The sequence below is a fragment of the Gorilla gorilla genome, chromosome 1, assembly GCF_029281585.2.
Source record: "Gorilla gorilla gorilla isolate KB3781 chromosome 1, NHGRI_mGorGor1-v2.1_pri, whole genome shotgun sequence".
Lineage (NCBI taxonomy): Eukaryota > Metazoa > Chordata > Mammalia > Primates > Hominidae > Gorilla > Gorilla gorilla.
The window spans coordinates 155,309,243-155,333,379 of NC_073224.2; the positions used below are offsets into that span (position 1 = coordinate 155,309,243).

Here is a 24,137-nt window from a genome sequence, read left to right on the forward strand (position 1 = left end):
ATAAATAGAATACTAATTTATACTGAACCACATTCTATAGAACACAGCAGTGATTCTCAAACTTTGTCAGAATTACATGGAGGTTCTCCCACCACTAAAGTTTCTGAATCTGTAGGTCTGGAGTGGCACTTGATAATTTGCATTTTTATTGAGTTCCCAGGTAATGTTGATGCTGCTGGTCCCAGGACCACACACGTTGACAACTATAACCAATGATTGAATTTGGGCTAAATCATTGAAAAAACGATGAGTAGATTTATTAATTATGTTTGGTTTTTTTGTTATTTCCAATGCCTTTAGTAGATGCTATTACCATTTCATTATTTGAGGAGTGAAATACCAATAAATAGTAATTTTAAAATTTGATTTGGACTTCTTAGCTGACTTTTAACCTTAAAAGTTGATAGACTTCTAAAAGTGCCTCTTTTTTTTCTTGTTTCTTAATAATCTTGTAAGAATATGATTGCTGCTATTCCTGTGTATACATTGGAAGAATTTGAAACTGATACACTGTTTCTAAATTGCCGTGCTCTTGATTCATACCCTGAATCACCTTTCTCCTTCTCTGAGCTGTTACCAGTCAAGATTACGTTGAAAGCCCTTCTAAATTGCAGCATGGCCAAAGTGTTGACTTGTCTATCATACTAAAACAGCAGCAAACCTTACACTAATACATCCTTGAACTTGGACATTCATTCAGCAATCTTGACTGGGCTCCAACCTTGGGTGAGTGATGATGCCTGTTACCGAAGTGGGGTACAAAGAATATGCTGACAAGCCTGCCAAATGAGAACTCAGTTGTGGTGGGAGAGAAATTTTATTCCTGTTAGATCTGTGCTGTAATACAGTTCATGTTAAGTGTTCTAGAAGCAGAGAGAGAAGGGATGGCAGTGCAGGGAAAGCCTGGCAATATATTTGCTAAGTTTTTCAAAATTTTTTTGAATTGCTACATCCAGAATTTAATATTTTGTCTGCTTTTGTGTAGTTCCCATTCCAGTTATTCAAGTGGCATAATTATTTGATTATAATTTAGTTTCAGGTGAGGTGGTAAAGAAGAGAATACTTGTTCAGTTTGAAAAAGCAGCTTGAGGGGAGGAAGAGCATTAGGACAAATACCTAATGCATGCGGGGCTTAAAACCTAGATGATGGATTGATAGGTGCAGCAAACCTGCACGTTCTGCACATGTATCCCAAAACTTAAAAAAAAAAAAGCAGCTTGAATATTGTATCCTTTCCCCTCTCCCGTACTAAAGATAGTAGGGTGTAATGTTAAATGTGCTAGACTACCAGGGTTTGAATTTTGGCTTTGTCATGTTCCAGCTCTGTATCCTAGGTCAAGAAAACTCCAGGCTTCAGTTTCCTTATCTGTAATGGGGGAAAGTATTTGGATCATTGTAAGATTGAATAAGTTCGTACACATAAAATGCTTAGAATTGTTCCAAGTAATTGCTACATGCTTAATAAATTATTTTATTGTTATTAAAATTAGGTAGAATCTCATTTGCTAAACATTGGGTTGTAAAGACAATGTGTGCACATTGTTATAAAAATGTGAAGAAAAGGCAGTGCGTGATGGCTCACACCTGTAATCCCAGCATTTTGGAGGCCAAGGTGGGAGGATCACGAGGTCAGGAATTCGAGACCAGTCTGGCCAACATGGTGAAACCCCATCTCTACTAAAAATACAAAAATTAGCAGGTGCGGTGTCATGCACCTATAGTCCCAGCTACTCAGGAGGTCAAGGCAGGAGATTTGCTTGAACCCAGGAAGCAGAGGTTGCAGTGAGCCGAGATCACACCCCACTGCACTCCAGCCTGGGCAACAGAGCAAGACTCCGTCTCAAAAAACAAAAGTGAAGAAAAAATAATTTTGATATAAATAGCTGTACTCAGTTCCACATTGGGTCCTATGAGAAATGTAAAAATCAAAAGATAATAGAACTGGAAATTCTTTAAAGGTCATCTGGTTCGACTTCATAATTGAAACCCAAAGAAATTATGACCGGTTCAAGGTTTCTCAGTACATAACAGAAGTGTTGCTGAGAACCGTGGCCTCTGATGCTACTCAGTCCAGCGCTCTCTCAGTACCCTGTGCAGCTTCCCTGAAGTGACAGCGCCCTGGAAAACTAACAGTTTAACTGGCAGCCAAGTCCAAAACAGGTGAAAACATTAGCAATAAAAAGTCAGTGTATAATGGAATATCAGATGGTGTACATAAATTAAGTCCCTACCGTATTTAACTTTGTGAGCTGCTCTCTTGAAGCGGAAATGCACCTTCTTAGTAATTTCATTCATTGAAGGTTGAAAGATGAAGAGCATTTGTTTTTGAAGAGGGTGTTAATAAAGTCAATTTCCCTCTTTCCTCCTACCAAGGTTGGATTGTTCATTAAGCCAGGGGGAGAGTCCACTTTTGCCAGGTCTGCCAGTACTCCATGGCTTTGCCCTTGATGATAGTTGGGGAAAAGTCTGGCCTCTGCATTTCTGTTCCCTGTCTTCCTGATGGGCCAGATTCCCACAGACATTCCCTCAGGTATGAAGACTGCATTACCCTTGCTCATGGGTATGTGTACATATGTGGAACAGGTGCTAGAAGTGTACCTGATTGGTGGGATTTGTCTAAGTCGAGATTTCCACTCAAGGACAGGGCTGCTACTTTCTGGGATTGAGCTAAGAGTACTTTCACACATTATCTCATTTAATTGTGCTTGAATACTCTGCTGCTAAAAATTTTACAGAATAATACATGCTCCTATAACATTCAAGCTATATAAAGATATGCTATGGAAGAGGTGAAAGCCCTGCTCTTCTACCCCTCCCTGTACCCAAACATTCCATCCCAAGAAGTGTCATTTGTGACATTTTGTAACTTTTCCAGAACTTTCCCCTAAATATATATAGGTAGTTTGAGTTAACAAAAAATGGTGATCATACTGTTCTAATTAACCTGTAACTTCTTTTTTTGTGCTATACATGCAGATGTGCTTTAATCTTTAATAATCCCAGAATAGCCTGGCTGTACCATATGTGTTGGTTTTTAACGGTTTGTCCATGATGGATATTAAGATTGTCTCTAGTTTTTTGCCATTTCAAATAATACTGCAGTTCAATAATGTCCTCAATATATATTATGCTTGCTCTCTTATATGCCTAGAAGTATAATTGTTTAGTGGAAAGATTTACACATTTCAAATATTTGTATACTGTTGGAATTGCCCTTTAAAACAACAAACTACTGATCTCTGGTAAAGTGCTATTTCCCTTACATAATTGACTATCTTAAAAAACTCTAGGACATTTGTATAATTTTCTAACCAGTTTTTGCCCAACAAGACTGCTTGCTGTTTTATTTTATGCATTTTTTATCACTCATGCCATTCTACCATTGGTTTTGGTGGTTCAGAATGGTGCTGTTTATCCCCATTTCCTCTGCTTATCATCACCATAATTGCCTTTTAAAAACATGAATTTTTTTTCTTAATATGAAAAACACTTTCATTTATAGAAAATTTGGAAGACACAATAAAATAAAAATTATATTTTTGTGCATGAAAGTATATAAAGAAAGGAATGAAAGTCCTGTCCTTGCCTTTTCCCTATTTTTTAAGTTGGTTTTTCCTTGCAATTTTTTCTGTCCTTATACCAACTTTTGTGTTTATAGAGCAGAATTTATACCTGTACATATTTACTGACATTTGTTTTTTTTTCCTGAGGACTAAATAAGCTCGTGTTAGATATGGTTTTGTAACTTTTTTACATTACTTAACAAAATATCATGGAAGTCTTTCCAAGAGTAAAATAGCTAATAATAGCTAGCATTTATTGAGCACTTACCATGTACCCATGACCTTTTTTTTAAGCCCTCTACATGCATAAGTTTATTTAATAAAATTATTAAAGAAATTTGGTAACTAAATTTACTATTTAACCACATAATTTTTTGAGGTAAACTGCTTTTACTCTCCTTTTGCAGATGAGGAAAGTGAGGCCCAAAGAAGATTTATGTTCAGGACCATTTAGTCTGTAAGTGGAGAAGCCGGGGTTTGGAACCAGATGGTCTGGCTTTGGATTTTAACTCTTTTACTGTACTGTTTCTCATACTGCAGCAATGATCAGTTCAAAGATATATAAGGAATTTAAAGAACAGCATGTAGCTCCCTGCTTTCTAAGCTGAGGATAGCTTTCTAATGGCAGATTTTGGCCAGGAGCTTCATTGAGATTATATCCCTCAACCCAGAGATACACATGAATTATTGTACCATAATTTGTGTGGTCACACTATTTTATGCAGTCTGAGCCCAATTGGGAGATAGATTGAGTTCTGTTTTTTCTGGTTCTTAAAGGAGTAGTCGTAGGAGATGCTGCTTCCTGAGCCCCTCACCCACTGAAGCAACAATATGTGATGGTTAAGAGAGTGGGCTCTGCAGTCCAATGTGGGGTTGGGGGTTGGAATCCTGCCTCTGCCACTTGCTAGCTCTGTGACCTTGGGCAAATTACCTAACCTCTCTGCCTCAATTTCCTTATCTGTAAAAAGGAAAAAATAACAGTGTTGTTGTGAAGATTGACTTAATTATATACGTAAAGCATTTAGAATAGCTCCTGGCACATGTGTTATTAAACCAGTACCCTATGTCCTAGTTATAGTGTACTTAGTTTTCCACCTCTTACTCTGTTAAATACCCACAACCTTAAGAAGTAGATTATCATCACCCCATTTTAAGGTGAGGAAACCATCTTGAAGAGAGCATCTTGGAAATAAGTGTCTTCATCAAGATATGACTCAGTCTGTTGACCCGGGCCTCTGAGGCTGGCATTGTTTGCACTGTACTTTCCAACTATAAATCCTCTATTGGCCACAAAACATCAGGAAGGCACATTATTAATATCAGTTTTTGAGTTTGCACCATTCATGTGTATTTAAATTTATGAGGAAGAGTTTATTTCTGTGGAAAATATCTGGAAAATGGCACCACTCAGAAGAAATAATTTAGATTTTAAATTCATAAAGAGTAGATTTTCTAAGAGGTTGGACTTAATGTGTTTCTGTACTGATGTGCGCATCTGAACAATTTTAAGGTGCAGAGATATTTCTAATGGAATTCAAAGCTACGGTCTCCTTTATAACAAAATCATAGTTGAAGGTGGTATTACAGTTTTAAATAATTGTAATATATCTAGTTTTTAAGAGTCAATACTGATGACTAAATTGTTAAGTTTTAGGACTGAATTTGTAAAATAGGACTAATGTTAAGTGACTTAGTTTTATCTTCTTAACCCAACACTTAGTTTTGTCTTCTTAACCCAACTGTGTGGTAACTCTAACTTTGTGAGATTTTAGCAAAGACTTCAGTTAGCTCTATTTGTGAAAAATTCTGTGCAATATTTAGAAGCCCAGATGGTGTAAAGTTACCATGTCCCTCTATAATGGAAAGCTATTATTTTCTGTCGACTGAAATTGTTTTAGAATTCTGAGTAGGTAGGCAATTGTACCTTCTCAAGTTTGAATTTCAAGTGAGCTTGAAAAGAACACTTAAAGTACTGTACTTTGTGAGGGAAATCTTGTAATCAGTATACTGTGTTTCTGCAGAGCTCTCTTTCAGTTTGTAGTTGCAGAGATTTGGGGGTGAAGAGGACAAGACAAATGGGAATTGAGAGTAATTCTTTTCTGTAAAGGATTGACTCTTCTTTTGCTACTTTTCCATTGCTCTTTTCCTTTCTCCACCTCTACCTGCCAGAATGAACATGTTAATTTGTTACCAGTTATTTGAGTATTCATTGATTATGCCATCCTTTAAGCTTAGTGGGAGGGAGGGGATACAGAAATGTAAAATGTGTGGTACTTGAGAGTGTGGTTGGGAAAGATGAAACAAACCAATAAGTATATTGAGGGCTTAGAGATTGAGCTTTGTGGGCTGGAGTAGTTGGAGAAGGTTATGTGATGGGGACGGCGGTTGTGCACTGTTTTGTAAAAGCATTAGTTTTGAAATACGTGCAAGAAGAAAGCACAGGTGGAGGCACAGAGGCTGAAGTGAGTGTGCCACAAGTGGGACTCGGTTCATATTGTAAACATTTACTGAGCACCTGCTATGTTTCAGGTACTGTTGGCTACAAAGATGCAGACATTCCCTGCCCTCTAGAAGTTCATAAACTAGTCGGGAAGGCATCTAACCATAATACTATAGAATGATTAATTGTAATACTGGATGATATCATTGTTAAAAACCTGATCAGTGGCATTTGTAGTGTATGACATCATTTTTAGTTATGTTTCAGTAAATTATGGTTTAAGTTTTAGAAGGGACTCTGAAATTTCTCAAGAAATTTATGTATATTTAATATACATACTTAAAAACTTGTATGAGTTATCTGTTGCTTCATAACAAATTACTCCGAAATTTAGCAGCTTTAACAGCCAGCTTAGAACAGATGAGTCAGGAATCTGAGCACAGCTTAGCTGGGTGCTCTGGCTCAGGGTGTCTGACTAGGCTGTCAAGGTGTTGGACAGGGCTGTAGTCATCTCGGGGTTCGAATGAGGTAAAATCTAGTTCTAAACTCACTTGTATGGCTTTTGGCAGGCCTCAGATCCTGTTGACCTCAGACGTCAGTTCCTTGCCACACGGACCTCTCATAGAGTTGCTTACAACGTGATGGCTTGTTTTCCCCAGGAGGAGGGATTTAAGAGGGCAACAAGTAAAAAAACAACCTTAAATGGAAGCCACAGCCTTTTTATAACCTAATTTTGGAAGTGAAATCCCTTCACTTCTGCTATATTCTGTTTGTTGGAAGCTAGTCAATAAATCTAGCCCATACTCAAGGAACAGAATAACCCAAGGGCGTGTCCACCAGAAGGCAGAAATAACTGAGAGCCATCCTAGAGACTGCTTACCTAAAGTTCTACAAGGTATTGCTGTGTATTGAGAACCTCTTCGTCTTTGGGGTAGAAGGAAAAAGATGAGCTAGCCAACGAACTTTACTGATGGAAAAAACAGATGTGATTAACCAGAAAAAACAAGATGTTTTTGCTAAAGGTCTATAAAGTTAGTTTCAATATTGTGTTGATATTTACGATAGAGAAGTATAAACAAGAACAAAGCTATTGTTTGTGGCCAAGCAGAGACCAATTTTACAAGTATGCCTCAACTTAATTAGTATATAAGTTCCAGTGAGAATTGTATGCTCTGAATGGACTCATTTTAAGTGGATTATAAGAACACAATCTTCTAAATAAACAGTGGAAATCATTTTGATTATATTCTATTTTCAGTTGGATGTGCATGCACGATAGAGATTTATGTGTACAAAGTTGAAAGGTTGAATAGTGATAGAATGAAAAGAGCACAGAGTTGACTGGGCGTGGTGGCTCACGCCTATAATCCCAGCACTTTGGAAGTCCGAGGCGGGCAGATGACTTGAAGTCAGGAGTTCAAGACCAGCCTGGCCAACATGGTGAAACACCATCTCTACTAAAAATACAAAAATTAGCTAGGCATCCGCCTGTAATCCCAGCTACTCAGAAGGCTGAGGCAGGAGAATCACTTGAACCCGGGAGGCTGAGGTAGCAGTGAGCTGAGATTGCGCCACTGTACTCCAGCCTGGGTGACAGAGCGAGACTCCGTTTCAAAAAAAAAAAAAAAAAAAAAAAAGGAAAAGAGCACAGAGTCTTGAAATCAGATTTGTTTCCTGGCTTCACAACCAATTAGAAATGTGACCTTGGGCAAACCTGTTGATGTCTCTGAGCACTAGTTCCTATCTATAATACAGAAAGCAAAAGAGAAAACACTTGGACATGAGGAATGATAGATTTAAGCTCTGCATGATTTTACCCGGAAAAGACCAGAGTTCCCTTTCTTATTTTATACCTGAAGTGTACGGCATTGGTACTTTGCAACCCATAGTGACATATAGGGAAGACAGTGTACTAATACTTAAAAAGTACTTACTACTTCAAAAGTAGTAAGGTAATGCTTTTACTAAAAGTATTATAAGATTTTCTATTACAGTATAAAGACATTGATTGGAATCTATGTTGAGAAGTACTTTGAACAAGGAAGTTTATTAGATGGCTATATACATGTTACCTACCGCTAATGAACAAAACTATGTCTCTTATTTATGGATTACTTTATACTTTTGCTTTGATGTATTTCAAGATTGTTCCCTGACAATCTTAAATGAATGAAATGCCTTTTACAAGATATTTTAATTATTTAATCTTCAAGGTTTGCTCATAAAATTCACTCATGAATTTGATCCATCTTGGAATTTGGGTAGCTGTATCTTGGAATTTAGAAAGCTTATTTTGCCAAGGTTAAAGACACATCTGTGACACAGCCTCAGGAGGACCTGACGACATGTGTCCAAGGTGGTTGGGGCACAGCTTGGTTTTATACATTTTAGGGAGACATGAGACATCAGTCAGTATGTGTAAGATGTACATTAATTGGTTCAGTCTGGAAAGGTGGGACAACTTGAAGTGGAAGGGAAAGGGGGGCGGGGGCTTCCAGGACCCAGGTAGATGAGTTTGAAAGGTTGCATTCTTTTGGGTCTTTGATCAGCCTTTCACTGAATACGCAATTTACATGTGAGAGGGAAGTAGAGGAATAGCCACTTAGACCTTAGTCTGGTTCATTGAATCTGCATTTTTACGTAAATAATAGGGCATAGGAAGCAATCAGATGTGCATTTGTCTCAGGTAAGCAGAGGGATAACTTTGAGTTCTGTCCTTTGTCCCGCACGTTGGAAAATAAGCTATCAGTTTACACTGCAAGAGTGAAATCCAACAGAACTGTTTTAGGGTAAAAATCTTGAGGCCCACAAGGAATTTTGGACAAATGTAGCTTTTTAATCTTTGTAGCTATTTTATTTAGGAATAAAATGGGAGGCTGGTTTGCCTGATGCAGTTCCCAGCTTGACTTTTCCCTTTGGCTTAGTGATTTCAGGGTCCCAAGACTTACTTGCCTTTCACATACTCTAACCAATCATATTAATAGATAGAATTTTAGGTTACACATTACTTGAACTAAAACATGAATCACTGCTTACTTTTTTCTCCTAAGGTAACTATGGTAACAGTGCTAGAAAACTAAGTTTGTTCTTACTCCAGTTGTGAGGAATAATCATGTCCACTATATAATGGCTTACTATTATTTGATTAATCTATAATATGAACGTGTGTTCCTGCACTGACTTTGTAATGGAGTCCTTCTTGGTTGCATTTGACGCTTTCAAATTGAAATGGGCTTGTGATGGTATTATATTTATGCAAAAGAGATATGGTTCTGTTACCTTTTTCTTTTGCTTTTGAAATTAACGTTGACTTAGCTTAACATCTTCATAAAAAATGCTTTGCAACCTTCAGCAAGGCAGTTTTAGCTATATTTGAGCTGAAATACAATAATATGCTTAAATTCACTGCTTAGTTTAGGGTATGTATTGATAAAGAGTCGTAAGTCCCCTTTCTTGGAAAAACTGGTCGGGTAACTTTTCTTATATCGCAAGTCTCCTAGCATGTAATTGGTACATCATTGAACAGAAGAGCATTCATGGAAACTTTTAGATTGTGTGAAATCATATACTGTTAGTTAAGTTTTTTGTTTCATAGGACTTCAAGGGGTTTTGGTTTTCATTGTAAACATTTTACAAAGTTTGTTGGTATTAATAGGGCAGGGAACAATTCGCTGTCTAATCTATAGACAGGAGAGCTAAATTCGCAGAGAGAATAACTGACTTACAGTTTTAAAGAATGGATATATAATAGACAAATTTTGGTGTTCTTTCTGTATGAGGAGAAAAGACACTTAAGGCACTATTGTCTTACTTACAAATACCTTAACAAGAACACAAATTGGAAAGGTGCCTATTACTGTTTTCTTCTGACCTTGTTTTTTCCCCCCAACCAGTTGATTATGAAATTAGCTCACTGCTTACTGTGTTTTTATAAAGATATCTGTCTCTAGATCATTTAAGAATATGTGTTCAACCTTTATTAAGAGCAGCGGTGCATTTTGTTATAGGTTTTAGAAGCCTGTCATTTATACCAGATAGCCCTGTGTCTAGATAATAATGATGATGATGATTAATATTAGCTTATGTGTGTCTTCTATGCCAAGCAGTGTGCTAAATACTTTATGACTTATCTCTTGGGATAAGTACATTATACCTTATCTCTTGGGAAACTTAGGAGGTATGCTTCATTGTTACGGTAATTTATCAGAGAGGTATGGCTCAGAGAGGTTAAGGAATTTACCCAAAGCAGAGTTCTATTAGAATAGGTTTATTGTCCCTTGGATTCTGTTTTACTTATAGTGATTATCTCAGAAAGCTAGAAGTAAAATCAGTGTCTTTCTTAGTTGGTACAGTCTTTATTCTTCTCATCCTGTTGCTAGTACCCATTTAAGGACAGTGGGAAGAACAAAATAGTTCAAGGTGCCCTTCCTTACCAAGCACATGAGTAGAAAAGTGGCAAAAGACCATTGCCAGACTGAATTACCTCTTGTGTCTGTGTGTGTGTGTAACATCATAACATGTAATATGACATGTAACATCATCTGTCTTAGTATATATTATATGCTTCTCTACAACTTAGAAATCATCCTTGATTTCTTTTTTGCCCACATTTCAATCCATCTTTGAGTTCTGAAGGTTCTGTCTCCAGAACACATCCCTAATTCATCTGCCTGTTTCTGCTTCCACTGTTAGAACTGTAGTTTAACACTGGTCATCTTGCCTGAACTATTGTAGTAGCCTCCTGATTTCTTCCAGCTTCTACAATTGCCTACCTATAGTCTACTCACAGAGTAGCCACAGTAATCTTTCTTAAAGCATAAAAGAGAACATGCTACTTTCCTACCTACAAGAAACACATCAATAGATTTTCATTGCAGTTTAGAGGAAATCCGACTTCCTAAGCTGTAGCCTTGCTTACTGTGCTTCAAATATACTGGCCTTCTCTCTGTGTTTCATCGTTAACACATTAATATCCATCATAAGTCTTTGTATCTGCTGTTTCCTTTGCCTGGGCTGCTCTGGTCATTGATTTTCTTGCGGCTGACTCCGTATCATTTAGGTTTCACTTCAGATGTCACCGTTTCAGTGGAGGTTTTCTCACTGATTTAGATGCTCCCTACCTTAATACTCTCTCATATTACCATGTTGTATTTTCTTTTTAGTTATCAGTCTGTTAAGTTGTTGCTCATTTGTTTAGTATTTATTTCTACCTCCATCAGAATATGAACTTCACTTCTTGAGAACATGGCCTCCCCTGTGCCTAGGAAAATGTAGTAGCACATAGTAGAAGCTCAATTAGTGTTTATTGGATGAATATAAATTTCTTTTTTCTTTTTGAGATGGGGTCTCACTCTGTCGCCCAGGCTGGAGTGCAGTGGCACGATCTCAGCTCAGTGTAACCTCTGCCTCCCGGGTTCAAGGGATTCTTCTGCCTCAGCCTCTTGAGTAGCTGGGATTACAGGCGCATGCCACCACACCGGCTAAGTTTTGTATTTTCAGTAGAGATGGGGGTTTCACCATGTTGGCCAGACTGGTCTCAAACTCCTGACCTCAAGTGATCCACCCACCTCAGCCACTCAAAGTGCTGTGATTACAGGCATGAGCCACTGCAGCCAGACTAAATTTTCATTTAACACTATATTCTGAATATTTTACCACAGTCTTAAATATTCAGAACAGTGGTTGTGAACTCTTGATCCACAGTCCAGATCTGGCCTAAAGACACATTTTATTTGGCTTATTACATAGTGCTGTTGTTTGAGGTATAACTTACAGTCAAGTGCACAGATCTTAAGTGTACAACTTGATGAACTGAACTTGTGTGTACCAGTATAACCACATCTCAGATCAAGATGTAAAAAGTTTTGGCACCCCAGACTCACTCATTTCCCTCTCTAGCCACTCCCCTTTCCCACGGGATAACTTAAAACATAGAGTTTTTTTTTTTTAATTAGCTACTAGCATTTTAAAATTGGGAGACTTCACATAAAAATTCAGAGTTCCAGTATCTCATAAAAACATCAAAGATCAACACAACCGCTTTCCCCTTGACCACAATTTCTTGTAGCCGAGAAGCAGCTGTCCACAGTATTGACATGTGTTCCCCAGGCTGCCTGCAGTCTTCACCCTTCCTCCTCTTCCCCCTGACCTTGAAATCAATTGCCAGTTGCCACTTACAATTTCATTTGAATTGTTTTTCTTATGATGGAGAAATATTTATCTCTTCCATTGTCTCTATAAAAAAGTGAAAACATAAATGAAAACAGAAAAGGTGTCTTATACTTAGTCCATACCATTCATTTGTAGTTTTGGCTGTTTGTTTGCCATCCTAATTCCACACAGTTACGTTTAAATGCTGTATAAATATATTGTTTATTTACTCATTCTTCTATGGAAACATAAACACATTATTTTTGTTTTTTTGATATTGTAAATAACATTTTAGATTATCTTTGTACACAGCATTTTATTAGGATAATATTTTCGAAGTAGATTTTCTGGATCAAAATATATTTTAAGACTTGAAACATATTGTCAACTTTCTTGGTAGTAGTGTAAATTGCTATAATCTGCAGGGAGTATATGGAAGTTTCATTTCTCTACATCTTTGCCAACACTGGGAATTGTAATTTACAAGTTTTGCCAATATAGTTGGTAAAAACAAACAAAAATGAAAATGCTGGCCAAGAAGAAGTTTTTCATCATCTTATCTATATAATTGTATTTTATTTTAGAGGATATAATATAGAAATATTACTTAGTACAATGCTATACCTTAGATGTATGTTGAGTCAAATCGTGCACCATGTATCTTGTATATAGAGTAATGTGAATACCTCAGTAGAACTTGGGAAGCCTTTAACCTTGATCCTTACATATTATTTATATTTCTATGTATATACACACACCATGTTCTATATCTGTGCATGGGAATAGGTATTGCAAAATCCTTCTGTTTTGAAGCACATACAACTAATTCTTAAGCATTGGGTTTATATTGGCTTTCATATTTTAAATTAGATGCTATTATTCTATAATCTGCTTTTTAAGGAGATGCCTACATAGAAGAGTGACAGCAGCTGGACTAAATGTTTAACTGCTGAACTAGTTCCTCAGGTATCCTGGCTCTAGAGATTGCTATGGGAGATTGGATGACTGTTACAGATCCAGGTCTGTCTTCAGGTAATTAAGTCTAAATAATTGTAAACAAAAGCAGAAACTGTAAAGGTGAATTTTTCAATGAAAATATAAAATAATTACTGCAGATGTTGAAGATGTGACTAAAGAGAGACAAATCGTTGTAAAATACTTATTTTCATGTCTACTGAGAACACCACTGTATTTGTATCTTTTTGGAAAAAAAAAGTGTATCATTTTCATAAAGAGGCTTTGCCCTAATTTGAAAATACCTTAAAATATGTATGTATATATTGTAATTATATCTATGTTTATATGTATATATGTAATTCAAAGTCTTTAGTAATGGCGATTATGTTAGCTTTACATACGTTTTTCTAAATTATTTATATAGATGCCTTTTATTCTTTCAGAAAGCAAAACTATCTCTCAATATACCTCAGAAACAAAGATGTCTCCATCAAGTTTATACTCACAGCAAGTGCTATGTTCTTCAATACCTTTATCGAAAAATGTGCACAGTTTTTTCAGTGCCTTCTGCACAGAAGATAATATTGAACAGAGTATCTCATATCTTGATCAGGTAACATGTTTTTGTAAAAAACAGTAGCATAAATCATGTTATATAATAGAATGTATCAAAATTATGAGAAAAACATTTGTCAAACACAAATTTGTTGTTTATGTAGTGCCCCTGAGACTTAGATTTTCAGAGAACCTTGGTGATTATCTCATCTAGAGATAGCAAGTCTAACTTTTTTGTGTGGAGCACCTTGGCCTCCTCATTGTCCCAGGGGCTCCTCCACTGAGAGTCCAGCCATCACTTTATGGATGCAGAAACCCAAGTGCCTTGCTCCATGTCACAGATTTATAGCAGAGGCTAAAAGAGCCCCGTCCTCTTAACTCTTTGTCCTTTGGGATATTGACCATTTTCTTAACTATTTCAAGATAGTTTTCTATTTTTCTAAGAAAAGATTTCTATCTTTTGATTTTTTTTTTACTAAGTTGCCCAGTAACCAACCTTTTAAAATAATTCACATTTATTTTTAATTTTTGACAAAAATTATATATATTTGTCATGTTCAACATGATGTTTCATAATACACATTGTGAAATGGCTCAGTGTGCATACCTCCCATACTTATATCATTTTTTTGTGGTGAGAATTTACTTGCTCAGCAATTTCAGGAATATAGTACGTAGTTATTAGCTGAGGTCACCGTGTTGTACAATAGATCTATTAAACTTATTCTTCCTATCTAACTGAAAGTTTGTATCCTCTGACCAGTATCTCCTCAACTGTAACCAACTTTAAGAAAACATTTTCTCCTACCAGGAATTGACTACTTTTGGTTTTCCTTCATTATATGAAGAATCCAAAGGTAAAGAGACAAAGAGAGAGTTAAATATAGTAGCTGTACTAAATTGTATGAATGAGCTGCTTGTGCTTCAGCGGAAGAACCTTCTAGCTCAGGAAAATGTGGAGACACAGAATTTGAAGCTGGGAAGTGATATGGACCATCTACAGAGCTGCTACTCAAAACTTAAGGTAGAAATTGCAGATCCGTATTTTAATGCCATAATTATATAATTGAGTACTATAAATTTTTACTGACTTTATTAAATATTTCAGGGTTTTCTTAAGCTTTAGGGTTTTCTTTTTAAACAGGTAAGTAAAAGTGAACTTATAATTTACACACATCTGCTTCCTAGTACCTACAGTATATTGAAGGCATTAATTTTTTGAGCTGTTTAATGACTTGCCGAATCTGTAAAAAGTTAGATTAGGAAATATTTATGCTCTGGGAAAATAAAATAACAATTCTGTCACCCCATCCAATCTTGGTTAAGAAAGTATATGCTTCATTTAAAAGTCTTATTGTAAGAGGCTGCACAGGTTAATTCCAAGAAAAATATTATTGAGGCATCTGTGATGCCAAATGAGCTAAGGCTCAATAATTAAATCAGACTAGATAACTTCCCTTAGAAGCCCTGGGTCTCTGGAAAAGACTATAGAAAAATGCTTTAGTAAACTTGCTTTTCTCTTAAAAAAAAAAGGAAGTATTTTTCACAGGACCATTGAACCTACTAACTTTAAAATGTAGAATATTTGATGCTGGTTTCTGTTTTGATTTCTTTCTTTTTCTTCCTTTTATGTTTTCATTTTTATTTTTAAAATGTTTATCCAAGGAGAAGGGAGCAAGGTGTTCAAAATCGTGGGGTGGTTGGGACTTATAGTTGTATATTATTAAGGGTGTAATATAAATCAATCCAAGTCAAATTTTTTCCTAAATATACAATTCTATATTGGGTTTTGTTATTTGTGAAAATCAAAGCCTTTGCATTTGCATACTGTCAGATGATCAGCTTTCTTTTAGTTTTTCATCTGTTGGTCCATGCCCATTTACTTTTCCTTATTTTTCTTTGTGTACATCCTCCCCCACCCCACACCATCTAAGAAAACAATAAAAAAAACCCACTCAGAATCTTGAATCTTTGAGCTCTGTGAGGGAATAATAGGACCTGTCTATAGAATATTTAAAAATCCCCTAGCAGGAAATGTGCTGTAATGATGTGGCATAGAGTTGGCCTACATGGGAACACTAGAAACACTTGGGGATTGGTTTAGAGACATCTTTGCTCTTTACGAGCACCTGTGCCTACCAGCCTGTCATTGATAATGCTGTCTTATGTTGTCTTCTTGGTTGATACACAATGATAAAAGTGTGTTTTCTCTTAATAATGTTTTTAGGCTTTTGTGCATCTTATATTCCTAAGGGATAGAGATGATCCAGCTATGTGTCTTGGCTGACTGGGGAACTGTGGTAGATTGGAGAGGGTATTTGGTGCCCCCTAGGCTTGTGAAAAGGTTGTGAGTTATGGATGCTACTTTAATCCAGATCAGAGAGACCTATGGAAGCTCTTATTAAGGACTGGGCTGATGCAGAGTTGTAACCCTTGGCCACGTGTCTTATAAGTAGCTAGTAAATCATTATGATATGTTGGTGATCTGAGGCTATTGAGCCTTTACTTCAAGGAGTGGTCCCATTTATTAGGACTACCCAGAGCAGAGACTGTTTCTTCAGGATGTCTTCTAATATGGGATTTGACCTGGGCCAGAATCTTGTTATTTTGGGTCAACTATGGACAGAAATGTGTATTCAATGGGGAAAGTTGCCAATCTATCTGGAAAAGTTTCTAGATCTAGCATATGATTAATCCAACTTGTTGAACAAAATTTATTGAGTATATGCTAGGCACTGAGTTTCAAAGATGAGTGAAACCCCAGTCCTAGGTCACGAGGAGATTGCAGTCCAGGGAAAGGAGACATATTGAAACATAACTGTTTGCTTCATTAATTGTTCTTGGGGTAGGACGCAAGGGAAGGCTTCACGGAGAGGTAACACCTGATCTGAGATTGGAAGAATGAGTAGAAATTTGCTAGTGTTTGGAAATGTCATTCGAGGCAGAGTATATGACTTGTGTAAATGTGTAGCAGCATAAGAGATCACTGCACTTTAGAGGAACCACAAATATCTCTGTTGGGGCTGCGATGGGTATGTGATGGTATGAAGAGTGGTATGAGGTAAGGCTGGAGCCTCATCTCCTGATGGTGTAAAAGGAATTGTACAAAAACAGGGAAGCACTGAGGAGTTGTAAACAGGAGGAAGACAATGTGTAAATATTCTGGCAGTGGGGTGGAGAAATTATAGGGGAATTGCAGACTTGTATTTGGGATGGAGTTAGGGGGCTCAGAAAGCCCTGGTGATAAGGATGCCTGTTAGCGACCCTTTGCTGAGGTTTTGGACTTGAACTAAGGTAGTGCTAATGGGAATAGTAAGTAAGATTGAGATCTGACGAACACTTAAGAAGTAGAATGGGTAGGATTTTATGAAAAATTGAATTTGGAGACTAGGGGTCATGGATTCAAGACCCCATTCAGGTTTCTGCCTTGAGTTACTGAGGATGGCGATGTGATTCACTAAGAAAGGAAGGAGGGGTGTGTGCAGATGTTCAGGGGTGGTGCTGAGTTCAGGTAAAGTGTTGATAATCATGCTGAGTGAATTTCTGATTTGACATATATGCTACATATCACCTGGCCTAGTGCCTGTAAGTTATGTCATGCCAACTGATCTACCCTAGTAGTAAGTTTTACACATTCAAAAAAAAAGGGTGCCAAAAATTGACAACCTTAGAGTTATCCAGGTTATACTCCTACATTTTCTGTATCTTCTTGAGAGCTGTTCTTACAGAAATTGTGCAAGTTATTATTTATGGTCGGTTAAGACATAATTTGATTGGCTTTTGAATTTTATAAAAATATTAGTACAATTTTAAAAATATTCCATATGGGTGGCCTCATGCAGAACTTGGCACAGTTCCTCAGATGCGATAAGTTGGAAAGGAGCATCTTGTTTCATACTAATTCTGGCTTTGCTGCTGTTCCTCTCTGGGAAGTACCTTCAGAGACTTTACCACTTGCAGGGAGAAGTGGTGTCACACAGAAGTCCCATTTCTGTGACTTGACATGTTGCCACTTTGCTTGGTCACCCATCTTTTTCTTCAGACTTAGCTCCAAATCACTTTTGCTTCTTTTTCAAAGCCAAGTATACTCTTGAAGGATGATGACATTGCTGTACTTGAGATCTTCAAAAGTGTGGTATAGAAGTGTTAAAAAGTATTAAAAATAAACTTTAAAAATATTCAGGGGCAGCATCATGGAGTGACGCTCTTTCCAGGGATCCATTTTGAAGCACTTTTGTATATATGTACAAAATTTGATATGTAAATTGAAATTTGATGTGTAAGTTTAAATGTTATAATTTTATAGTGTGCTTTGTAATAATTCCTTTAAATAAACATTTCATGTGCCACTAACATTTGATTTTGACTAATAAACACTGGGATGTATAACTTCTTGTTACTGATCTTTTAAGGATTCAGTTATTCTAAATCCTTTATTAATTTTAAGCAAAATTGCTTATAATTGTTTTAGGAACAACTGGAAACCTCCAGGAGGGAAATGATTGGACTTCAGGAAAGAGATAGACAGTTACAATGTAAGAACAGGAATTTGCATCAGCTACTAAAGAATGAGAAAGATGAGGTGAGTTGTCAGTTATTGCAGATGAAGTTTAAGTGAATTTTTGTTTTCTTTGTAATATGAGATGACCATAAGAGCCACTTGACTTGAAAAAAGAAAGAACCATTTATTCATCTTTCCCCAAATTGATATGGTGGAACTTTGTGTAATAGTATTTAACTGGAAGGTCAGGAACCCTCTCCACTACAGACCCCGCCCCCCGTGGATCCATTTGGCTTAGATATTAGTTCATAGCTGGTAACAGCCAGTGTCCTGGACTGCCCTTCCTGGACTCATGTTCACTGTCACTTTTTCTTAGGCACAAGAGTGCTTTAAATGCAGATCTTTTATTCTCTGCTGTACCTGTACGTGATAGCTGAGGTGCCCCTTCTTGCATGCACTGTCTTAAATATTGACATTGTTCGTCTAGTCAAGCAGTTTCTTCATTAAATGGGCACAGAAGCAGTTCACATTAAAAATCTAATTTCTGACACAAAAGATACAATTCTGATTTCTGCTTTAGTGGTTACTTAGCAGAATTCTAATTTCTACTTTAGTGGTTACTTGGACCTATAGCACTAATGCATTTCAAAATATATTCTTTAATTTGTGTAGAAAGAAACCATTATGTTTTTATTGCTCTAAAGTATGACCCCTGACCATGTAATAACTATAAAAATATAATACTTAGTTTCAGTGTTTTATATGTTGTTTTAACTACAATTAAAGACTTCTGAGGAGTGTATTTCTTTAAAGAGCCCTGGAGTGGTTTAGATAGATTTGTTTTACCATATTTGTTTATTTAGTAGTATATTTAGTAAGTAGGTAATTAGTATTTAAACTGTAAGTTTGCTTATACGTGTTTCCTTGAGTTCACAGACAATTTTGACTAGATCTGTTGATTATATTTAAACGGTTTGAATACAGTTCATCTTCGGTAGGGATTAAGTTAATCATGTTAATCCCTAGCAGGGATTGGGAATGGCTTTATAAAAGAATAGGACATACTCTATCAGGAGCTGCCTGAGAAACTATAATAGATCTAAATTTTGAACAGCAGTGTCTGGCACCTAGTAGATACTCAGCAAATATTTGGACTGGATTATTCTGCTGTTTGGACTTACTCTTATTCGAGAATTGTTTTTAATTAGAAAAACGAGCCTGCTTACCTGCTGCCATGTGTCACAGGCTTAATTCACTTTGTCACAGATTAATAAAAAGTATAAGTGATTGTAAGTCAGTAATACAAGGAGTTCACTAAAAATGATCAGATGAATTCTGTTTATCTCAGATGAAGTTTTAATTGTTTTAATACTTCCATAAGAATATCTGGTTTTTAAATGATCAGAGTCTATATGTAAGGTAAAAGGTATAGGAGATAATTTAGAAAATTAGCGCTTCTGGAAATTTCAGAATTAAAAAAACTTTATGTGATTCATATAATATTTTAAAAAGTGGTTTCTACTGGTTACAAATAAGGAAGAATCATCCTAGGATTTTAAAACCTATATGGGGAGATGAATTTTAGGATTTTTCTCTTTCAAATTTGTGAATCGTTACTGGGCTTATAATAGCAAATGCCTTTTTCAGGTGCAAAAATTACAAAATATCATTGCAAGTCGAGCTACTCAGTATAATCATGATATGAAGAGAAAAGAGCGTGAATATAATAAACTGAAGGAACGTCTACATCAACTTGTTATGAACAAGAAAGATAAGAAAATAGGTAAACAGCTGGCAAAGATCAGCTAAGAGAATAAATAAGCTAATACTATGCTTAGAAATAATTGTAAAAGGATTGAACACAGTAACTCACGAAATGTTATTTTCATGCTTTATACAATTGATTTTCGGTGGTGTTTGTTTATATGAAAAAATGTAGACAACTGGTTAGTGGAAAATAAGTCATTTTGCCTTGCTTTATTTAATTGCATGTATTTTTTAACATGACCAGTGTAGAATTAATCCGTAGAGGAAAACTAAGCCAGAGGACATTCTAATTTTCCATAGCAAAGAACTGATAATAATAAAAATCAGTGTCAGTTTCTGAGTATCAAAAGAAGTATTTTAGAGTAAACCTCATAAAATTTTTCATCAGACCAAATCGTTCATGTCAGTTTGAGTTCCTTTAAATAAGTTTAGCTGTACATTTTTGGAGCAGCTAGTCAAAAGGATGGACTATAAAAGTTAGGTGTGTGTGTGTCTAAGGTATACTTTTTTCCTAATAGTAGTCTTTTTCAAAACTTTAAGCCATTTCATCCAAATATGTGGATAATTTCAAGTAGATAGTGTAAATTAAAAAGCAAAGAAACACGAAAGTAGAGCTTTACAATACAGTTTTGCTGGCCTGGTATAAATACGAGGCACAAGAAGTGTGTGTATTTATTTATTGAAGAGTGGTTTCCAAGTGACTATAGGTAGTCCTCTAACATACATTATACCATGACACCCCTAAACTGTCTTACCTTAGATTTGAAACCCGGCGATGAGCGTACGTTTCAGGCTGTCATGTGGTAGGCTCTGCCTGCTGTCAGCAAGCAGTTTAGTGTTGACTACATCACTGTCATTCTGCAGCAGAGCTGTTGGAGGTATCCGAATACTTTATTTTTTAAATTGTTGAAAAATAGAAATGAAGATTAAGTAATGCGCCGTTAAGATTGGAAATCTTTAGGTATCCTGAGTTAATCTTACTCATTTGGGGAATCGTTGGTTTTTAAGTTTAGTTAGCCTCATGGTCATTCATGAAGGAAAAAAATTAAAAAGCAGGGTGAAATGCTGAAAGTATAAAATGTAACACAGAGAAGTTTATTAAGGATTTAGTTCTGGAAACAGAGCTCTTCCATTATAGGGGTCTGGCTGTTTCCTGGTCCAATCGGAAGTGACAGTTTCATAATGATTTTATTAACTCTAAGATTATAATAATTTACTCTTTTTCCTTCTTACGCCAAATGTTTCCATGTCCACCTGCAGCAGAAGATATTACTACTATCAGGGGGTTTGACTCCTTTGATGAAAATGATGTTGTTAATGTTAACAGGGCATGGCAAACTTTTTCTGTATAGATCCATATAGTAAACATTTTCAGCTTTATGGGATCTACAACTTATTTGTTGCACCTACTTATCTCTGCCATTGTAACAAGAAAAGTAGCCATAGGCAGTATATAAACAAGTAGATGTGGCTGTGTTCCCATAAAGCTTTATTTACAAAATCAGGCAGCCAGCCTGTGGGCCATTATCAGCCAACCCTGATAATGAAATTAATAATGATAAGGTAACATTTATTAAGTACTTACTGTGCGCCAGATACTGTGTTCACTCTACTGTGTTGGGTGCTTTAATAGTTATTTCTTTGTCTTCTCAACTCTTTGGTAGATACTTTCGTTATTCCCAGTGTCCAAGAAGAAACAGGCTTAGCAGTTAAATAACGTGCCGAGATCTCATTGCTTACAAGTGGTGGAACTAGAAACTCGAAAATTAGGCTGTTTAAGCCCAAATCCTAACCTATATACCAGGTTCACTTTCACCACTTATGTGTATAGAGTGCATTAGAGTTTTAGACGCTTAAGCATGTATGGTAAGAATTAATTTTATGTGTTCATGTTTGTAGCTATGGACATTTTGAATTATGTCGGGAGAGCTGATGGAAAAAGAGGCTCCTGGAGGACTGGTAAAACTGAAGCCAGGTAAAGTACAGTTTAAATTGATAAATGTAATCAGACTTCGTTCTATCCTGCATTTTCATACTGATAGTTTCTTTCTCAGGAATGAAGATGAAATGTATAAAATTCTCTTGAATGATTATGAATATCGTCAGAAACAAATCCTAATGGAAAATGCAGAACTTAAGAAGGTTCTTCAACAAATGAAAAAGGAAATGATTTCTCTTCTTTCTCCCCAAAAGAAGAAACCTAGAGAAAGAGTAGATGATAGTACAGGAACTGTAAGTGGCTCTTTCCTCTCTAATATAGTCTTCAGATTGCTAATAAGAATAATTAAAATACGTGGTAGGCATTCTCAATGGGGGGGACACTATTGGTATTTTGAATAGGACACTCACTGCTATGCTACTTTCAATTACTGTGACAACTGAAAAGACTGTTCCTATGTGTTTTCAGACATTCCCTGAAAAATGCTGGAGATGATTTTCCGGGGAATTAATACATGTCAAGCACTGTTAAGAAGTGCTTTATAAGCATTGTCTCATTTTATAATATTCCTCATAACATATGAGATTATTTCATATATTATAATTTGATGATTTAGATACTATAAATATCCCCATTTTATAGATAAGGAAACTAAGGCATAATATTTAGTAGCCCAGTATCACACATGACAGTGCTAGGATTTGAATCCAAGTTTCATACTCCAGAGCTCACGATCATAACCACTATGTCAAATATCCTTTCAGTTGTTTTAGTATTATGTACTCTACTTTTCACAGAGTGAAACTTTTGTTAACTTTGGGAACCAAATAGTCAGTTTATAAATGTATTGGGTGTTCTTTATGTTCTAGTCTCTGGAAAGGAAAGGCTAAAAAGATTTTGACTTTTTCCCTCAAGAAGCTCTTTTTGGGAAAGACAGACGTGGGGAAGTGATTATTACATGTGTTAGGTGCTGTAATAAGGTGGTACAATGTGCAGAACAGAATAGTTATGGCAATCAAGGCATCACAGAGAAAGTGACATTTTCACTGCTTCTTAGAAAATAAGTATTTTTGAGGTTAAAAAAAAAAAACATGGAGAAAGCATTCCAGAGAATGGGAGTAATATATGCAGAGATCTGAAAAAAAAAAATCACATAATGGTGAAAAGTTCATTTTACTTAATTGCTTTATATACAAGTTAAAATCGTAGGTTTCAGCAAGTTCACATTAGTGATAAAAATTGAAAATAATGTTGGTGGAAAATGCTAGTTAACAGCAAGATACCAGAACTTGTTTTTTAAACCTGTATTTGAGGATTATTTATTTTGTGGTATCACAAATCAGTCCAGCTGATAAGCCCATCCCAGCACTTACCTTTTTTTCTCCTTAACATTTTTTTAAAAAAATATTACCTAATTTTTTTTTTTTTTTTTTTTTTTTTAAGAGACGGAGTCTTGCTCTGTTGCCAGGCTGGAGTGCAGTGGCACAATCTCGGCTCGCTGCAACCTCTGCCTCCCGAGTTCAAGTGATTCCTCTGCCTCAACCTCCTGAGTAGCTGGGACTATAGGCAGCCACCACCATGCCCGGCTAAATGTTTTTGTTTTTTTTTTTTGTATTTTAGTAGAGACGGGGTTTTACCATGTTAGCCAGGATGGTCTCAATCTCCTGACCTCGTGATCCGCCCGCCTCAGCCCCCCAAAGTGCTAGGATTACAGGCGTGAGCCATTGCGTCTGGCCTTTTTGAGACAGAGTTTTGCTCTTGTTGCCCAGGCTGGAGTCCAGTGGCACCATCTCACCTCACTGCAATCTCTGCCTCTCGGGTTCAAGCAGTTCTCCTGCCTCAGCCTCCAGAGTAGCTGGGATTACAGGCATGCACCACCACGCACGGCCAGTTTTGTGTTTTTAGTAGAGACGGGGTTTCTCCATGTTGGTCAGGCTGGTCTCGAATTCCCGAATATCTTTTACATTCTCCATTTTGAGGTCTGCTTGACCTCTTATATGTAGTTAACCTCTTATCTCAAACTCTGTCACTTCTAGTCAGTTCTTAACATTCACTAATACTTCTTCAAGGTTAGCATAGTGTCCATTACTACTGCAGCATCTTCAGTTTTTGGTCCAACCTTAACGTCTCATCACCAGATTTCAGTTAGCAAAAGTATGTGGTAAGTCAGGGAGATCTTTCTTCAGTGATTAAACCCTCCTCACCCCCATTACTCAGCCAGTGGGTAGTATCCTGTATAATTCTTCATAATTCACATGTTTAAGT

The 24,137-nt window shown here is 36.5% G+C and overlaps 1 protein-coding gene across 9 annotated transcripts in view; it reads left to right on the forward strand.

Annotated features, from left to right (window-relative positions):
- The window catches only part of SSX2IP (SSX family member 2 interacting protein), a 46,334-nt gene that overhangs the window by 6,184 nt on the left and 16,013 nt on the right, over window positions 1-24,137 (forward strand). For 4 of the 9 annotated variants that reach the window (XM_055351501.2, XM_055351472.2, XM_031001072.3 and 1 more), the window contains exons 2-9: window positions 3,971-4,020; window positions 13,054-13,185; window positions 13,554-13,723; window positions 14,477-14,689; window positions 18,137-18,247; window positions 19,814-19,949; window positions 21,833-21,908; window positions 21,988-22,165. In XM_055351501.2, the coding sequence (XP_055207476.1) occupies window positions 13,143-13,185; window positions 13,554-13,723; window positions 14,477-14,689; window positions 18,137-18,247; window positions 19,814-19,949; window positions 21,833-21,908; window positions 21,988-22,165 (927 nt within the window). In that variant the 5' untranslated portion in view covers window positions 3,971-4,020; window positions 13,054-13,142. Of the gene's footprint in view, window positions 1-1,963; window positions 2,161-3,970; window positions 4,021-13,053; window positions 13,186-13,553; window positions 13,724-14,476; window positions 14,690-18,136; window positions 18,248-19,813; window positions 19,950-21,832; window positions 21,909-21,987; window positions 22,166-24,137 lie in introns of those variants that run through there. The other 5 variants (XM_031001077.3, XM_055351488.2, XM_031001086.3 and 2 more) reach the window with 2 other exon arrangements.